General features: G+C 40.7%; 2 protein-coding genes across 2 annotated transcripts in view; both read left to right on the top strand.

Moving 5' to 3' along the window:
- The window catches only part of LOC133640595 (gastrula zinc finger protein XlCGF57.1-like), a 300,331-nt gene that overhangs the window by 110,899 nt on the left and 171,431 nt on the right, over nucleotides 1-18,001 (top strand). The window lies entirely within an intron of this gene.
- On the top strand, nucleotides 101-17,860 carry LOC133640631 (oocyte zinc finger protein XlCOF22-like). Its single transcript, XM_062034157.1, has 3 exons — nucleotides 101-537; nucleotides 2,846-3,100; nucleotides 15,802-17,860. The coding sequence occupies exons 1-3, from the start codon at nucleotides 435-437 to the stop codon at nucleotides 17,163-17,165; spliced, it is 1,722 nt and encodes a 573-aa protein (XP_061890141.1). The 5' UTR covers nucleotides 101-434; the 3' UTR covers nucleotides 17,166-17,860.

The raw sequence follows: 18,001 nt of genomic DNA, 5'->3' as shown, positions 1-18,001 counted from the left end.
AATAGCAATAATAGTTGTACCGGGGGTGGGAGCTGCTTGTACTTATTTCTCTCGCGAGATCTGGAAAAGAGCTGGTTACTTGTCTCTCTCGCGAGACCTGACAACACTGCGCGCGAACCAAACACGGCGAGGATAAAGCAAGATGGCGTCTGACGGTGAAGACGTTATTGCAGTCGTCACAGTTCAGTGTTCTTAATCTGTGCGTCCATGTACACGTATATGTCCTTTATTACACTCTATTAAATAGAGTAAACATCGTTATAACTGTTTGCATCCGGTTATATTAGTCTGAGCGCACTTTGATGCTTCTCGAGCTAGCTTAGCCTGCTAGTTAGCTTAGCTTGTTAGCTGCTAACAAAGAGAGGCGGAAGTGATCAAAACACATCGCTAAGCAGAGATCAAGTGTGAGTGTAAAGTGTTGTGATTGTGTGAAAATGTGCGAAAGAACGATAGCAGAGTACGAGGAGGAACTTTGTCCAACAAAAGAGGAGAAGGAGCGACAACATCAAAAACATCAAGTTGTGTTACACAGAACAGGTTTGTCTACTTCTTACTCTCACATGTTTACTAACTTTATATTTATTATTAACACTATTCCTAAATAGATTGTCTATAGGAAGATGACTTGTCATGTGAGGATGATGCACTGATTGTTTTATGTTGTTCATAAAAACGAGACAGTTTCAGACACAATATTTATGAGAGGTTGATGTTCCTCTCAGTTTGTAACAATGTGTATCAACATGTTTACACAAAACTCACACAGTCACCGGGGGAATATTCCAGAGAGCAGGTTAAGTGCAAACTCCTGAGTATGTAAAGCTCGAGAGTTTTACCTCCAAAAATAAGAGGTAAGACAAAGTCAGAGTCAGTTACCATGGTAACTGACTCTGTAAACCTAGCCTGCTACCTGGCAGGTTTGACAAGTTATTTATGTGTGTAAAAGCTATACTGACCTGTTATTTGCTTCATATTGGTGCAGCCATTAACTTACTACAACACCTACTACGTCGACCTACTCAGTGGCCTAGTGGTTAGAGTATCCGCCCTGAGATCGGTAGGTTGTGAGTTCAAACCCAGGCCCAGTCATCCCAAAGACTATAAAAATGGGACCCATTACTTCCCTGCTTGGCACTCAGCATCAACCGTTGGAATTGGGGGTTAAATCACCATAAAAATTAGGCCAGGCGCGGCCACCGCTGCTGCTCACTGCTCCCCTCAACTCCCAGGGGGTTGATCAAGGGTGAAGGGTCAAATGCAGAGAATAATCTCGCCACACCTAGTGTGTGTGTGACAATCATTTGTACTTGAACTTTTTAATGTGGCAGTGATTGTCGAAAAAGCAAAGCCTGATCTAAAGATGACATCTTGATCTCATACCATCTCAAACCAATTGGCCGTTCATTATTAAGTGAAATGTCTTAAAATCGCTTAAATATACTATACTACCGACCACGCAGTCTGGTAGTTTATATATCAATGATGAAATCTTAACATTGCAACACATGCCAATACGGCCGGGTTAACTTATAAAGTGCAATTTTAAATTTCCTGCTAAACTTCTGGTTGAAAACTCCTTTGGATATGACGTATGCGCGTGACGTAGCCAGTAGAACAGAGGTATGGCTCCCCCATTGAGGCCAACACAAAAAGCTCTGTTTTCATTTCATAATTCCACAGTATCCTGGACATCTGTGTTGGTGAATCTTTTGCAATTTGTTTAATGAACAATGGAGATTGCAAAGAAGAAAGCTGTATGTGGGATCGGTGTATTAGCGGCTGGCTGTAGCAACACAAGGAGGACTTACTTGGATAGCAGACGCGCTAGCCGATGCTAGCCGCCAACCACATCTGTTATCGGGTTGATGAGCAGATGAGGGCTGGCTGGCGTAGGTGGAGCGCTAATGTTTTTATCATAGCTCTGTGAGGTCCGGTTGCTAAGTTGCTAAGTTAGCTTAAGCGTCGTTAGCAACAGCATTGTTAAGCTTTGCCAGGCTGAGAATTATTAACCCTGTAGTTACATGTCCATTGTTTAATAGTATTGTTGATCTTCTGTCTATCCTTCCAGTCAGGGATTTATTTATTTTGTTTCTATCTGCATTTGAGCCAGATGCTATCACGTTAGCTCAGTAGCTAAAGAGCTTCGCCGATGTATTGTCGTGGAGATAAAAGTCACTGTGAATGTCCATTTCGCGTTCTCGACTCTCATTTTCAAGAGGATATAGTATCTGAGGTGGTTTAAAATACAAATCCGTGATCCACAATAGAAAAAGGAGAAAGTGTGGAACCCAATGAACCCTTGTACCTAAGTTACGGTCAGAGCGAAAAAAGATACGTCCTGCATTGCACTGTAGTCCTTCACTCTCACTTTCCTCATCCACAAATCTTTCATCCTCGCTCAAATTAATGGGGTAATCGTCGCTTTCTTGGTCCGAATCGCTCTCGCTGTGTTGAAAACAATAGGAAAATATGAGGAGGTGAACAACTGACTACGTCACGCTACTTCCGGTAGGGGCAAGGCTTTTTTTTATCAGAGACCAAAAGTTGCGAACTTTATCGTCGTTGTTCTATAGTAAATCCTTTCAGCAAAAATATGGCAATATCGCGAAATGATCAAGTATGACACATAGAATGGATCTGCTATCCCCGTTTATATAAAAACAATTCATTTCAGTAGGCCTTTAACCAAGCAACACTATGTTTTATCCAGTTACTCGATTAATCGAAAACATTTCCAATAGAACACTTGATTAATAAAATGTTCAATAGCCACAGTCCTTTATTTCCTGTACGATTTAATATTTAGCATGTAGGAGTTAAAATGTGTTTTGTTTGTGTCCTGTAGACATCCATCAGCTGATTGGACACCAAGAAGAATGTCTTCCTCATCTGCAGGGGGACAGTTTCACTTTAGAGTATCCACAGCCCTCACATTTCAAAGGGGACGAGGAGGATCCACAGCCCCCTTATATTAAAGAGGAAGAGGAGGGAGAGTGTCCTGTAGGGCAGGAGGAGGCTGATCCACTGACTGTTGTCTCTGTGAAGACTGAAGAGCATGAAGACAAACCACCTGAGTCCTCACAGCTTCATCACAGTCCAAGTAAGCACAACATCCACATATCATCTAATACAATGTTTGTGACACATGTTCATCCGGGGGCCACATTTATGACTAAAGATGGAGATATACTTGCTTTTTAACACCACCATTTAAAAATGAATGCTCATCAATCATCAACAATGTAATTGCTGGGGTGTAACCATGTGACCTAGAGGCCGTCCTCCTTACCTCACGTGGTCAAATGAAGGCAAACATTCAATATAGCTACTGTTTATTTACCTTTAGCAGCACATATGTCAGCATATTTCAAAGGTTTAGTGGTGAAGATTAGGGATGTATACCAAGTACCATTTTTTTTAGTACTGGTTCCTAATTATGTCGTCCATGAGGACCGTGAAGATTCTGGACTAACGACACAACTATTTGTATTTTTAATTCCAGCTGACTGACGTAACTATGACACGTTGTCACATTGAGTTCAGCTGCCGCTGCTACACATTAAAATCAGCTTTGAATAATGACAAATAAGGAAGCAACAACACGCTAACGATTGATGTGTGTGTTATTGACAAGAAGATGACATAACTGCATTTCACCTTGCACTGCACACATAGTTGACTTCTTTAAGACTTCAAATAAACAGCTGTTGATAAAAGACTTCCCTGCTCTGAGATGTTACAGAACATCATGTTGGAGGTGTTCAACCTCTTGTGCTAATAGGAATGCTATTTAAAATGCCTTTTTTCCACTTTTTTATTTCTACAATTTACATGTAGTACCGATAAGAGTACTGATAAATACTGGTATCGATAAGGAGTATCGATTAGGGTATCATATCGATAAATTCTTAACGATTTACATCCCTACTGAAGATACAAGCCAGATATCTTAAAAATATATATTCAACGTTTATTTGGATTTAGTTACTTCTCTGCTGTCCAGCAATGTCTCAATCAATCTAGTTTATTAGTACTAATTAGCAAAGTTTTCTTGTCTTTCTAAAGTCTTTCTTTTGACAGCCCCCTCGTGGTAAAGTTGTCCAAGTGAAAACTATTTGTGACTGATACAACTTTTCGGCGAATTAAAAAGTCAAACAGTTAAAGTCGGCCGTTCTGTTCGTCAGCTGAAGCTCCAAGTTTGCAGCGATGGTCTCAACCCGCCTCGTTACAGTGCTTTGGGAGAGTGACACGTTCTCAAATGCGCCCCTCTGTTCCGGGCATATCAGCGCAAAAGAGTCCAATAAGCACTCCTTAATAAACTCTTTGTCAGAGAACACCTTACTTTTTCTGGCGATTTTGTGAGGAATGACGAAACTTGTCCTGACAGCTGCATCTCTGGGGGTGTCAAATTTGGCAAAAAGTCCTTGTTGGGTTTACAGTTTTATCATCAGCCTCCCTTGCGCGCTCTTCATCAGACAGATTTCGGTATTTTTCCTCGTGCTTCGTCGTGTAGTGGCGATTCAAATTACAAACCCCGTTTTCATATGAGTTGGGAAATTGTGTTAGATGTAAATATAAACGGAATACAATGATTTGCAAATCCTTTTCAACCCATATTCAATTGAATGCACTACAAAGACAAGATATTTGATGTTCAAACTCATAAACTTTATTTTTTTTTGCAAATAATAATTAACTTAAGAGTTTCATGGCTGCAACACGTGCCAAAGTAGTTGGGAAAGGGCATGTTCACCACTGTGTTACATGGCCTTTCCTTTTAACAACAGTCAGTAAACGTTTGGGAACTGAGGAGACACATTTTTTAAAGGCCTACTGAAAGCCACTACTACCGACCACGCAGTCTGATAGTTTATATATCAATGATGAAATCTTAACATTGCAACACATGCCAAAAAGGCCGGGGTAACTTATAAAGTGCAATTTAAAATTTCCCACTAAACTTCCGGAGAGAGTGTGGAATCCAATGAGCCAGCTTGTACCTAAGTTACGGTCAGAGCGAAAAAAGATATGTCTTTCACTGCATGCTAGTCCGTCACGCTAACGTTCCTCATCCACAAATCTTTCATCCTCGCTCAAATTAATGGGGTAATCGTCGCTTTCTCGGTCCGAATCGCTCTAGCTGCGTTGAAAACAATAGGAAAATATGAGGAGGTGAACAACTGACTATGTCACGCTACTTCCGGTAGGGGCAAGGCTTTTTTTTATCAGAGACCAAAAGTTGCGAACTTTATCGTCGATGTTCTCTACTAAATCCTTTCAGCAAAAATATGGCAATATGGCGAAATGATCAAGTATGACACATAGAATGGATCTGCTATCCCCGTTTAAATAAAAAAAATTCATTTCAGTGGGCCTTTAAGCTTCTCAGGTGGAATTCTTTCCCATTCTTGCTTGATGTACAGCTTCAATCAATCAATCAATGTTTATTTATATAGCCCTAAATCACAAGTGTCTCAAAGGGCTGTACAAGCCACAACGAAATCCTCGGTACAGAGCCCACATACGGGCAAGGAAAACTCACCCCAGTGGGACGTCAATGTGAATGACTATGAGAAACCTTGGAGAGGACCGCATATGTGGGTAACCCCACCCCCATAGGACCGCATATGTGGGGGGGGGGGGGGGGTGAAAGTCCAACACATCAGCGAAAGTCCAGTCCATGGTGGGGCCAGCAGGAACCATCCCGAGCGGAGACGGGTCAGCAGCGTAGAGATGTCCCCATCCGATGAACAGGCTAGCGGTCCACCCCGGAGCAGAGTAGAAAAGAAAAGAAAAGAAACGGCAGATCAACTGGTCTAAAAAGGGAGTCTATTTAAAGGCTAGAGTATACAAATGAGTTTTAAGATGAGACTTAAATGCTTCTACTGAAGTAGCATCTCTAACTTTTACAGAGAGGGCATTCCATAATATTGGAGCCCGGATAGAAAACGCTCTATAGCCCGCAGACTTTTTTTGGGCTCTGGGAATCACTAATAAGCCGGAGTTCTTTGAACGCAGATTTCTTGCCGGGACATATGGTACAATACATCGGCAAGATAGGCAGGAGCTTGACCGTGTAGTATTTTATACGTAAGTAGTAAAACCTTAGGTGCACAGGAAGCCAGTGCAGGTGAGCCAGTATAGGCGTAATATGATCAAACTTTCTTGTTTTTGTCAAAAATCTAGCAGCCGCATTTTGTACCATCTGTAATCTTTTAATGCTAGACATAGGGAGGCCCGAAAATAAAACATTACAGTAATCGAGACGAGATGTAACGAACGCATGGATAATGATCTCAGCATCGCTTGTGGACAAAATGGAACGAATTTTAGCGATATTACGGAGATGAAAGAAGGCCGTTTTAGTAACACTCTTAATGTGTGACTCAAACGAGAGAGTTGGGTCGAAGATAATACCCAGATTCTTTACCGAGTCGCCTTGTTTATTTGTTTGGTTGTCAAATGTTAAGGTGGTATTATTAAATAGATGTCGGTGTTGAGCAGGACCGATAATCAGCATTTCCGTTTTCTTAGCGTTGAGTTGCAAAAAGTTAGCGGACATCCATTGTTTAATTTCATTAAGACACGCCTCCAGCTGACTACAATCCGGCATGTTGGTCAGCTTTAGGGGCATGTAGAGTTGAGTGTCATCAGCATAACAGTGAAAGCTAACACCGTATTTGCGTATGATGTCACCTAGCGGCAGCATGTAAATACTAAAGAGTGCAGGGCCAAGAACCGAACCCTGGGGAACTCCGCACGTTACCTTAACATAGTCTGAGGTCACATTGTTATGGGAGACGCACTGCATCCTGTCAGTAAGATAAGAGTTAAACCAAGACAAGGCTAAGTCTGACATCCCAATACGCGTTTTGATACGCTCTAAAAAAATATTATGATCAACAGTATCGAAAGCGGCGCTAAGATCAAGAAGCAGCAACATAGATGAAGCATCAGAATCCATCGTTAGCAATAGATCATTAGTCATTTTTGCGAGGGCTGTCTCCGTAGAGTGATTTGCCCTGAAACCGGATTGAAAAGGTTCACAGAGATTGTTAGACGCTAAGTGTTCATTTAGCTGCTGTGCGACAATTTTTTCGAGAATTTTCGAGATAAACGGAAGGTGATCTCGTTTGAATATTTGCTACTACCACCAAGATCTGCACTCGCGGCGGCTCCTCCCGGGCTCGCGCCCGAGGCTTCAGCGCGCACCGCGGCGGCCATCCTACTCGTCGCGGCCTTCCTGTTGTCAGCGAGGCCAGGAGTGAATGAGTGAATTAATGTCATCATGTCATAGGAACCATGAGGTCAGGATCGAGGTTAGGTCTTTTGAGTAGAGGATGAATAACCGCTTTTTTGAATGCTAGTGGAACAGTACCAGAGGAAAGTGATAAGTTTATAATATTTAACACTGATGGACCTAATAAAACAAAAAGCTCCTTCATAAGTTTCCCAGGAATTGGGTCAAGTAAACATGTTGTTTGTTTTGTCCCATTTACACATTTTAACAATTCCTCTAATGTTTTTTCATCAAAGAGAGAGAAACTATTTTGGAGGGCGGTATCCGTCGTATATACAGTCGTATCTGTGTTAATAGAACCCAGTTGTAGCTGAGATGCATTGTCTTTAATCTCTTTTCTAATGACTTCAATTTGTTCAACAGTCCGGGGGTCTCCGTTGTGGTATTTTAGGCTTCATAATGCGGCACACATTTTCAATGGGAGGCAGGTCTGGACTACAGGCAGGCCAGTCTAGTACCTGCACTCTTTTACTATGAAGCCACGTTGATGTAACACGTGGCTTGGCATTGTCTTGCTGAAATAAGCAGGGGCGTCCATGGTAACGTTGCTTGGATGGCAACATACGTTGCTCCAAAACCTGTATGTACCTTTCAGCATTAATGGTGCCTTCACAGATGTGTAAGTTACCCATGTCTTGGGCACTAATACACCCCCATACCATCACACATGCTGGCTTTTACACTTTGCGCCTATAACAATCCGGATGGTTCTTTTCCTCTTTGGTCCGGAGGACACGACGTCCACAGTTTCCAAAAACAATTTGAAATGTGGACTCGTCAGACCACAGAACACTTTTCCACTTTGTATCAGTCCATCTTAGAGGAACTCAGGCCCAGCGAAGCCCACGGCGTTTCTGGGTGTAGTTGATAAACGGTTTTCGCCTTGCATGGGAGAGTTTTAACTTGCATTTACAGATGTAGCGACCAACTGTAGTTACTGACAGTGGGTTTCTGAATTGTTCCTGAGCCCATGTGGTGATATCCTTTACACACTGATGTCGCTTGTTGATGCAGTACAGTCTGAGAGATGGAAGGTCACGGGCTTAGCTGCTTACGTGCAGTGATTTCTCCAGATTCTCTGAACCCTTTGATGAGATTACAGAGCGTAGATGGTGAAATCCCTAAATTCCTTGCAATAGCTGGTTGAGAAAGGTTTTTCTTAAACTGTTCAACAATTTGCTCACGCATTTGTTGACAAAGTGGTGACCCTCGCCCCATCCTTGTTTGTGAATGACTGAGCATTTCATGGAATCTACTTTTATACCCAATCATGGCACCCACCTGTTCCCAATTTGCCTGTTCACCTGTGGGATGTTCCAAATAAGTGTTTGATGAGCATTCCTCAACTTTATCAGTATTTATTGCCACCTTTCCCAACTTCTTTGTCACGTGTTGCTGGCATCAAATTCTAAAGTTAATGATTATTTGCAACAAAAAAAAATGTTTATCAGTTTGAACATCAAATATGTTGTCTTTGTAGCATATTCAACTGAATATGGGTTGAAAATTAATTGCAAATCATTGTATTCCGTTTATATTTACATCTAACACAATTTCCCAACTCATATGGAAACAGGGTTTGTATATTCTTTAAACACATCAACCTGTGTACCACACATTAAGCACACGGCTTTACCTTTAATTTCTGTAAAGAAATACTTGGCAGTCCATGTCATGTCTTGTTGAAAACACGGCATTCGTCATCAACTTTTCTTTTTTAAGCGTGAGCTGACATCTCGGGGGTAACCGGGCATCACTTGTCGTCGCTGTGCACCTTCACTCACAGGTTACACACGGACATACGTCCATAAATAACACTTTTCAAAATAAAAGCAGCACAGTTGTATTGCACGCACGACATAGATGTTTTTTTAGAAATGTAATTTGTGATTGCCGCTGTTTATATTCACTCACAATCATGCACGTGCATACGTCCACACGGAAGTAATACAAATAAGGCTTTTCAAAACAAAAGCAGCACCGTTGTATTGCACACTCGACATAGATACTTTTTAAAATGTATTTTGTAATTTATGATTGGGCTCACGCGGGCCGGACAGGGACGCACAAAGAGCCGGATGTGGCCCAAGGGCCACAAAATGCCCAGGTCTGCCCTAAAGGGACACAGGGACACATTTTTTTTAGATATGTATCTTGTGCGCACCAGATAGTTTCTGGTCCACACCAGAAAGCATTGGATGGTTTGAGGTCTGTGTGAAAATGCCAGTTCAGGAGTTAATTGGGCTGTATTTCCAACTAGGACTTTCCCCCATGTCCCTTTCGGTGTGTTGTGGCAAAATGTGAATGCCTGCCAAAAATGTATTTCCTTCGCGGGGGCGCGCAGAGCTTGCTGAACCTGCATTTTTGGCTTGGTGTGTCCACAGCGGATTACTAGGTGTAAGACAAACACTTTATCTTCCTGGTTATTGCATCGCTACGTGTTTGACATTATTTAAGACTTTATCGTGCCCGGAAAAGGACAGTTTGCCTCTTCTGTGGTATTGATGAGATTTGAAGGAGTGTTGTTAGTCACATGTTGATGTGATAAAACCTCTTTCTTGTTTGGAAGAAACACACAACTGTAACTGTTATTTCTTCCTGCACATAATAAATATGTACAACGTGTTTGGATTTACGGTATTCATTTATGTAAAATTGTCATTAAATGTAACATTGCCTGATAAAAAGTGATTTGGCGTAATATTTTGAGATTTACACATCGCATATTTACACATGCGTATTTTACTAGAATACCGTTATGAGCATTACATATATCAAAATCAAGTACCTACTGTACTGTTTAATTGTTGAAATACCCTTTTTAGAACAAATATCTACCCAAATGGCCACTTTGTTGCTGCCAAAAATGTATTTTAAGTAATATTTTAATATTGACTCATCTCATCTCTGCATATTTTACTACAATACCCTTATGGGCATTACATATATATAAATCAAGTACCTACTGTACTGTTTACTTGTTGAAATACCCTTTTTGAAGCAAATATCTACCCATATAATTTATGTGTATATATAATATAATATATGTAATATAATATATGTAATATACATATTATGTATAAGCATATATATATATATATATATATATATATATATATATATATATATATATATATATATATATATATATATATATATATATATATGTATATATATGTATATATATGTATTATATATTAATGTAACTTGTTCTTAAAAATAATAGTTATTTTGTATGTTAAATTGAGTGTTTTTGTATATATAAATGTATACTGTATATATGTATGTTTGTGCGTGTGTGTGTATATATATATATATATATATATATATATATATATATATATATATATATATATATATATATATATATATATATATATATATATATATATATACCTCAAAGACCTTTATGAAAAGTACAACTCGAGGACACAAAGAGGCAACAAGGGTCCCCCCTCCAATGGGCTCACCACTCATGGGAAGGGTCAAAGAGGTCGGGTGCAGTGTGAGCTGGGCGGCAGCCGAAGGCAGGGCACTTGGCGGTCCGATCCTCGGCTACATAAGCTAGCTCTTGGGACGTGGAACGTCACATCGCTGGGAGGGAAGGAGCCTGAGCTGCTGCGCAAGGTGGAGAAGTTCCGGCTAGATATAGTCGGACTCATTTCGACGCACAGCAAGGGCTCTGGAACCAGTTCTCTCGAGAGGGGTTGGACTCTTTTCCACTCTGCCGTTGCAAGCAATGAGAGGCGACGGCTGGGGTGGCAATTCTTGTTGCCCCCTCGGCTCAAAGCCTGCACGTTGGACTTTAACCCAGTAGACGAAAGGGTAGCTTTCCTCCGCCTTCGGGTGGGGAGACGGGTCCTGACTGTTGTTTGTGCTTACGCACCAAACAGCAGTTCAGAGTACCCACTCTTTTTGGATTCCCTCGAGGGAGTACTGGAGAGTGCTCCCTCGGGTGATTCCCTTGTTCTACTGGGGGACTTCAACGCTCATGTTGGCAACGACAGTGAAACCTGGAGAGGCGTGATTGGGAAGAATGGCCGCCCAGATCTGAACCCAAGTGGTGCTTTGTTATTGGACTTTTGTGCTCGTCACGGATTGTCCATAACAAACACCATGTTCAAACATAAGGGTGTCCATGTGTGCACTTGGCACCAGGACACCCTCGGCCGCAGTTCCATGATTGACTTTGTAGTTGTGTCATCGGATTTGCTGTCTCATGTTTTGGACACTCGGGTGAAGAGAGAGGCAGAGCTTTCTACCGATCACCACCTGGTGGTGAGCTGGCTTCGATGGTGGGGGAGGATGACGGACAGACCTGGCAGGCCCAAACGCATTGTGAGGGTCTGCTGGGAATGCCTAGCAGAGTCTCCTGTCAGAGAGAGTTTCAATTCCCACTTCCCTAAGAACTTTGAACATGTCACGAGGGAGGTACTGGATATTGAGTCGAAGCGGCTGATTGGAGCTGTGGCCACAAGGTGGTTGGTGCCTGTCGTGGCGGTATTCCTAGAACCCGCTGGCGTACACAAGCAGTGAGGGATTCCATCAAGCTGAATAAAGAGTCCTATCGGGTCCTTTTGGCTCATAGGACTCCAGAGGCAGCGGACAGGTACCGACAGGCCATGCGAAGTGCGGCTTCAGCGGTCGCGGAGGCAAAAACTCGGACATGGGAGGAGTTTGGGGAAGCCATGGAAAACGACTTCCAGACGGCTTCGAAGCGATTCTGGTCCACCATCCGCCGCCTCGGGGGGGAAGCAGTGCACTGTCAACACCGTGTATGGTGAGGATGGTGTGCTGCTGACCTCTACTGCGGCTGTTGTGGATCGGTGGAGGGAATACTTAGAAGACCTTCTCATTCCCACCAACACATCTTCCTATGAGGAAGCAGTGCCTGGGGAATCTGTGGTGGGCTCTCCTATTTTTGGGGCTGAGGTGGCCGAGGTAGTTAAAAAGCTCTTCGGTGGCCGCGCTCGGGAATCATTTGGTGATTTAACCCCCAACCCTTGATGCTGAGTGCCAAGAAAGGAGGGAATGGGTCCCATGTTTATAGTCTTTGGTATGACTCGGCCGGGGTTTGAACTCCCGACTTTCCAGTCTCAGGGCAGACACTCTAACCACAAGGCCACTGAGCAGGTCAATGGTTAATGCATCCTCAATAGAAAATAAACCTTAGCAAAAGTTAGCTAACAATTGAGTCATTGGTAGCCACTCTATTCTGCCTATAAAATGCTCTAAATAACATCCTAAAACCCCCTTCAACATTTTAAATACACGCTGTAAGTATATATGTAATGTAGTAACATTCTAATAACATGTCATATTTACATATCTTGCTCATTTTAAGCATACAATGTCTGCTCTCACTGGGATGCCGACTGATGGGATGTTCATATTTTTTTCAAGTTTTATTCACAATACCATAGAACAATTACAATAGTAGTGAATATCATTTAAGGATGTTGGTAAGTGAAAGGGTCCCCCAAATAAGCTAGAAGAAGCTTTTGGCAGGGGTCCAGAGGACAGTATATACATGGAATGCTGAAACATGGCGGCAAGCACAAAACCACTATATGATAAATACAAAATAATAGTACTAAAGCAAGCATACACATACATACATACATTCATTCAACCATGCAAAACCCAACAGTAGTCTACCCCACATGAGGCATTAGAGATAGGTGGTTAATAGGTAAGTTTTTAGTTTCTTTTTGAAGTTGGAGAATGAATACAGCATCCTGAGGCTCTCATCAAGCCGGTTCCAAATCTTTGGTCCCCTGCATACAACACTTCGAGCAGTAGACGATGTTTACCTGATATCAGATCTAAGTTACAAGTGTTGTGGGCATGCTGGGGAGGATAGATAGGAACCAAGCTACAAAGCCTAAGATTCAGCCTGTGGATAACTTCATAGGTTAGACAAGCATTGTGATAAATATTGAACTCTGTCTCATGATAATGATAATTATGATAATTATGGAATAGATGTCGAGTGGGGGCATTAAACTTGGACCATGACAGGGCCCGTATGATTTTCTTTTGCATGGATTCTAATTTGTGAAGGTAGGTAGGGAAGGTGATACACCAGATGACATTACAGTAGTTTAGATGTGGTTCAAAGAGAGTTTTATATAGAGTAAGTAGAGCATAACGAGGAAGATAATGACGAAGGTGAAAGAACAGGCCAACATATTTGGATAATTTGTTTAACAGATGGCTAATGTGACATTTGAAATTGAGGTATTCGTCAATGATGACCCCCAGGAATTTTGTGGAGTTCACTCTCTGTATTTCCTGCCCATTGATGTTGATATGGCAGTGCTCAGTATTTGTCCGGTTTTTATTAGAACAAAATAAAATAAAATGTGTTTTATTAACATTAAGGGAGAGCTTATTGCATTTGAACCAGGAATCCACTTTCACAAGCTCTGAATTGACAGTTACTTGTAGATGGTGTAGGCTCCTGTGTGAGGTAAACACATTTGTATCGTCAGCAAAAATTATTTTATGAAAAGTTTTGGAGGAGTTTACGAAATCATTTATGTATAGGATGAAAAGGAGAGGCCCTAAGATGGATCCCTGGGGAAACCCATAATTTATGGTCATACAGGGTGAATTGTGATCATTGACGCATACACATTGTTGCCTTCCGTATAGGTAAGAACAGAACCAATCGAGAGGTACCCCTCTGACACCATAGTGGTATAGCTTATACAATAAGATCTCAAAGTCTATTGTGTCAAAGGCCTTGGACAGACGGATATATTCCCGTTTAGATGAAGAATTAGTCCTCGCAAAGGGTTAAAAAAGGGTGGGTGCAAAAAAGCGTATTTTTGTGTCTTTCTTGACATCTCCAGGTCTAAGTTGGATGTCAAAGTTGACCCTGTTCTCCGGTTTATGTCCACAACCTTCACCATATAAGTGAGAGGCATGATTTATAATCTAAAATTAGCTTTCACCATCTTAGAGGCGAGAAAGCAGCTCAGTATGTCAATATAGCAGCATAAGCTAGTTACTTCTGTGATCAATGCGCCGCTAAAAGTAGGTCCTTAACGTTAGCGCTTATAATAACAATATTGCTAACTAATACTTGGTTAATATTCAGGTCACAAAATGTAAATGGAGTATTGTTGGCAGTTTTTGGATGGTTATTTGGAGGACTTTGTGGGTCTAATAAAGGAGCTCCCATTGGCTCCAATGTTAGCTGATTTTTGCTCACGTTTGTTTTCTAATTAGAATTCATAAAAATGTAAAACATATGTGTCACATAAGGATTGTGAACGATAGGCGACATTTTAAAAAAGTGCAGCTTCCTTTGAATTTGTCAGATAAGTAAACAGTCCTTCAAATTAAAGATGGAAAACAATTGAGGTTGTTTATAGATATTATCCACAATGAAGTTACAGTAACACTAAGCACACAAGGGAAAGTACATTCATACACACATGAAGTACACATATGTGTAAGAATCATGTTAGCCACCAAAATATTGTCTCGTTCTCCTAAAGCCAATATCGAGTATCCTTTGGTGAGCTGACCGTATCGTCACACCCCTAGTTGAAAGCACACCAACTTCATGACATGACACTTCCACTTGATGTAAAACAGGAGTACAACATTTTAAACGTACACACACATCTGAAGAATATAAAAAATAAATATATTTGGTGGGCCAATTAAAATGACTCGGCGAACCAATGTTTGGTATGGGCAATATGACCTAAAATCTATATCCTAATAACAATATATGTCACAATATATCATTTGGTATATGAATGATAATAGAAGAATTTCAAAGCGCGTTATAAAAGCTCCTAATTTGGCAGCTGACATATGCAGTAACATATTGTGTCATTTCTAATTGTATTATTTTGTCGAAACTATTATTAATCCATCCATCCATTTTCTACCGCTTGTCCCTTTTGGGTCGTGGGGGGTCACTGGAGCCTATCTCAGCTGCATTCGAGCAGAAGACGGGGTACAGGGTGTACCCTGGACAAGTCGCCACCTCATCACAGGGCCAACATAGATAGACAGACAACATTCACACTCACATTCACACACTAGGGCCAATTTAGTGTTGCCAATCAACCTATCCCCAGGTGCATGTCTTTGGAGGTGGGAGGAATGTACTTGTTTATTTACTGTTAATATCTGGTTACTTTGAGAAAATAATACTGGAAATTATGTAATATTTTACTGCATATTTCAGCAACTAAATTAGAAGCCTGTGTAGCCTGTTTTAAAATGGTTCTATTAGTAATTATATATGAAATAATATATCACAAAATCAATTTTAAACCATATCGTCTATCCATAGTAAAAAGTCATGTCGTCCTGTTTTGTTTTTATTTTCCTGTGAATAATGTTGTAAAGAGCAGCGTGTTTGTGCGTCACTGAGATTTCAAGACAGTTCATACGATAACTTGTTTTTCCCAAGTGCATGTAAAAGTACTGAATGCATTGTGTGACTGAGCAGAGATGGTGTGTTTGTCTTGCAGACGTCTGGGAAGGACACCTTCACCCTGAGCAACAGAAGTGGAGCTTCAGGATGCGGACGGAGGAGCCACAGCCCTCCCACATTAAGAAGGAAGAGGAATACCCACTTATCCCCCATTTTAAAAAGGAAGCGGAGGACCCACTGACACCCCATTTTAAAGAGGAAGAGGAGGACCCACTGACACCCCATTTTAAAGAAGAAGTGGTGGATCCACTAAGCTCTAACATTAAGGAGGAAGAGGAGGACCCACTGAGCCCTCACATTAAAGAGGAAGAGGAGGAACACAGCATCAGTCAGCAGGGAGAGCATCTTGAAGGACTGGAGGAGGTTGATGTCACCAAGATGCCAGTGACTGGTGTCCCTGTGAAGAGTGAAGATGATGAGGTCAAAGGTGAGAGTGAGGAGAAGAGAGAGGCGGAGCCTCCAAGCAGCAGCTCAACTCAACACATGACAACAGAAGCTGATGGAGACCACTGTGGAGGATCACAAGCAGACAAGCTCTTAGCTCCACTATCAGATAGTGAGGACACAACGTCACACTCTCCTGACACTGATGATGAACACTCTAAAGATGATAAGACATATCACACTGACAACCCACACTTCACATGTTCTCACTGCGACAAAACTTTTAAGTACCATAGTCGTCTAAAAACACACATGAGAATACACACTGGAGAAAAACCTTTTTCATGTTCAATCTGCAGTAAAGGTTTTATTCGAAGGGACAATTTAAATAAACACATGAAAATACACACTGGAGAAAAAAAATTTTCATGTTCAATCTGCGGTAAAAATTTTATTCGAAGGGACAATTTAAATAAACACATGAAAATACACACTGGAGAAAAACCTTTTTCATGTTCAATCTGTGGTAAAGATTTTACTCGAAGGGACAATTTCAAATCACACATGAGATCACACACTGGAGAAAAACCTTTTTCATGTTCAATCTGCGGTAAAGATTTTGCTGAAAGCAACCATTTAAAATTACACATGAGAATACACACTGGAGAAAAACCTTTTTCATGTTCAATCTGCGGTAAAGATTTTACCCAAAGGGACCATTTCAATGCACACATGAGAATACACACTGGAGAAAAACCTTTTTCATGTTCAATCTGCGGTAAAGATTTTATTAAAAGGGACCAATTAAATAAACACAAGAGAACGCACTCTGGTGAAAAACCATACTCTTGTTCAAGCTGTCACAAAAGCTTTCGTCACCCAAAATCTATTAAAGCACACATGAGAACACACACAGGAGAGAAAGTGTTGAGTTGCAGTGTGTGTGGTGAAAGATTCTCTTCTGAGTACCAGTTTAAGAAACACAAGTGTGCTGGTGAGAACAGCAGCAGCAAGTGAAGATGCAGGATTTGAAATAAACTGTCAAACTTTAACTTTGATTTTCTAACATCAGCACATATAACATGTGTGACATCATTGTTGTGTGTGTGACACCATCTTGTTAATATGATTCTAACATTTATAGATTAGACACTTAAGATTAGTGCTTTTATTTCAGTCAAGTACATGAGTTAATATACACATTTGTGTACTTTAAAATGAACAGAACAATTTGACTGAAAAGGTGAGAATAAACAGTACATAAAATATGTTACATACAGTAAACATTTTAAGTGTAGATATTCATAATTCACTTTTATACTAAATAATGACGTGTTACATATTTTATTTTCTAATTGTAGATGATTCCATAGATGAACTCCTTTAAATGATGTACATGTTTGTTTAACATGTGTTCATACCTTTTCAAGGTTCAATCCCTCTTAGTTCATATTTACTGGTTCACATCTGAAACATCTTCTGGACCACTTCTGGAAGCATATTATTATTTACTTTATACATCATTTGAGCAGTTGTCTTTTATACAAGATCATTTACTTTTAAAATGTGTGACTTTATGAATCATTTGTTGGGTCTCTATAATCCATTCTATTAATTGTCTTTATTACTCTCTTGTGTAATATGAATATTGTTGTGTGATTGTTTTATATGTATGTCCCCAGACATTTATGCAATAAACAATGTATGCTTCAACTAAAGTTGGGTACAGTAAATGTAGTTAATATTTGTGGGTATGTATTTTATTCTATTTATTATCGCAGTCAATTTTTTAATGTTTTCTTTATATGACTTACATGTAGTTTCCAGCTTACTTCATCATCTAGACTAACTCA

This window comes from Entelurus aequoreus, linkage group LG23, assembly GCF_033978785.1.
Source record: "Entelurus aequoreus isolate RoL-2023_Sb linkage group LG23, RoL_Eaeq_v1.1, whole genome shotgun sequence".
NCBI classification, from domain to species: Eukaryota; Metazoa; Chordata; class Actinopteri; order Syngnathiformes; family Syngnathidae; genus Entelurus; species Entelurus aequoreus.
This window is presented reverse-complemented; position numbering and strand designations above follow the sequence as displayed.

Excerpts from the sequence above, each read along its gene's own strand:
- LOC133640631 (XM_062034157.1), top strand. The coding sequence starts at position 435 with ATGTGCGAAAGAACGATAGCAGAGTACGAGGAGGAACTTTGTCCAACA. Across the intron at positions 538-2,845 it reads AGTTGTGTTACACAGAACAG|ACATCCATCAGCTGATTGGA; the intron begins GTTTGTCTACTT and ends TGTGTCCTGTAG. Across the intron at positions 3,101-15,801 it reads ACAGCTTCATCACAGTCCAA|ACGTCTGGGAAGGACACCTT; the intron begins GTAAGCACAACA and ends TTTGTCTTGCAG.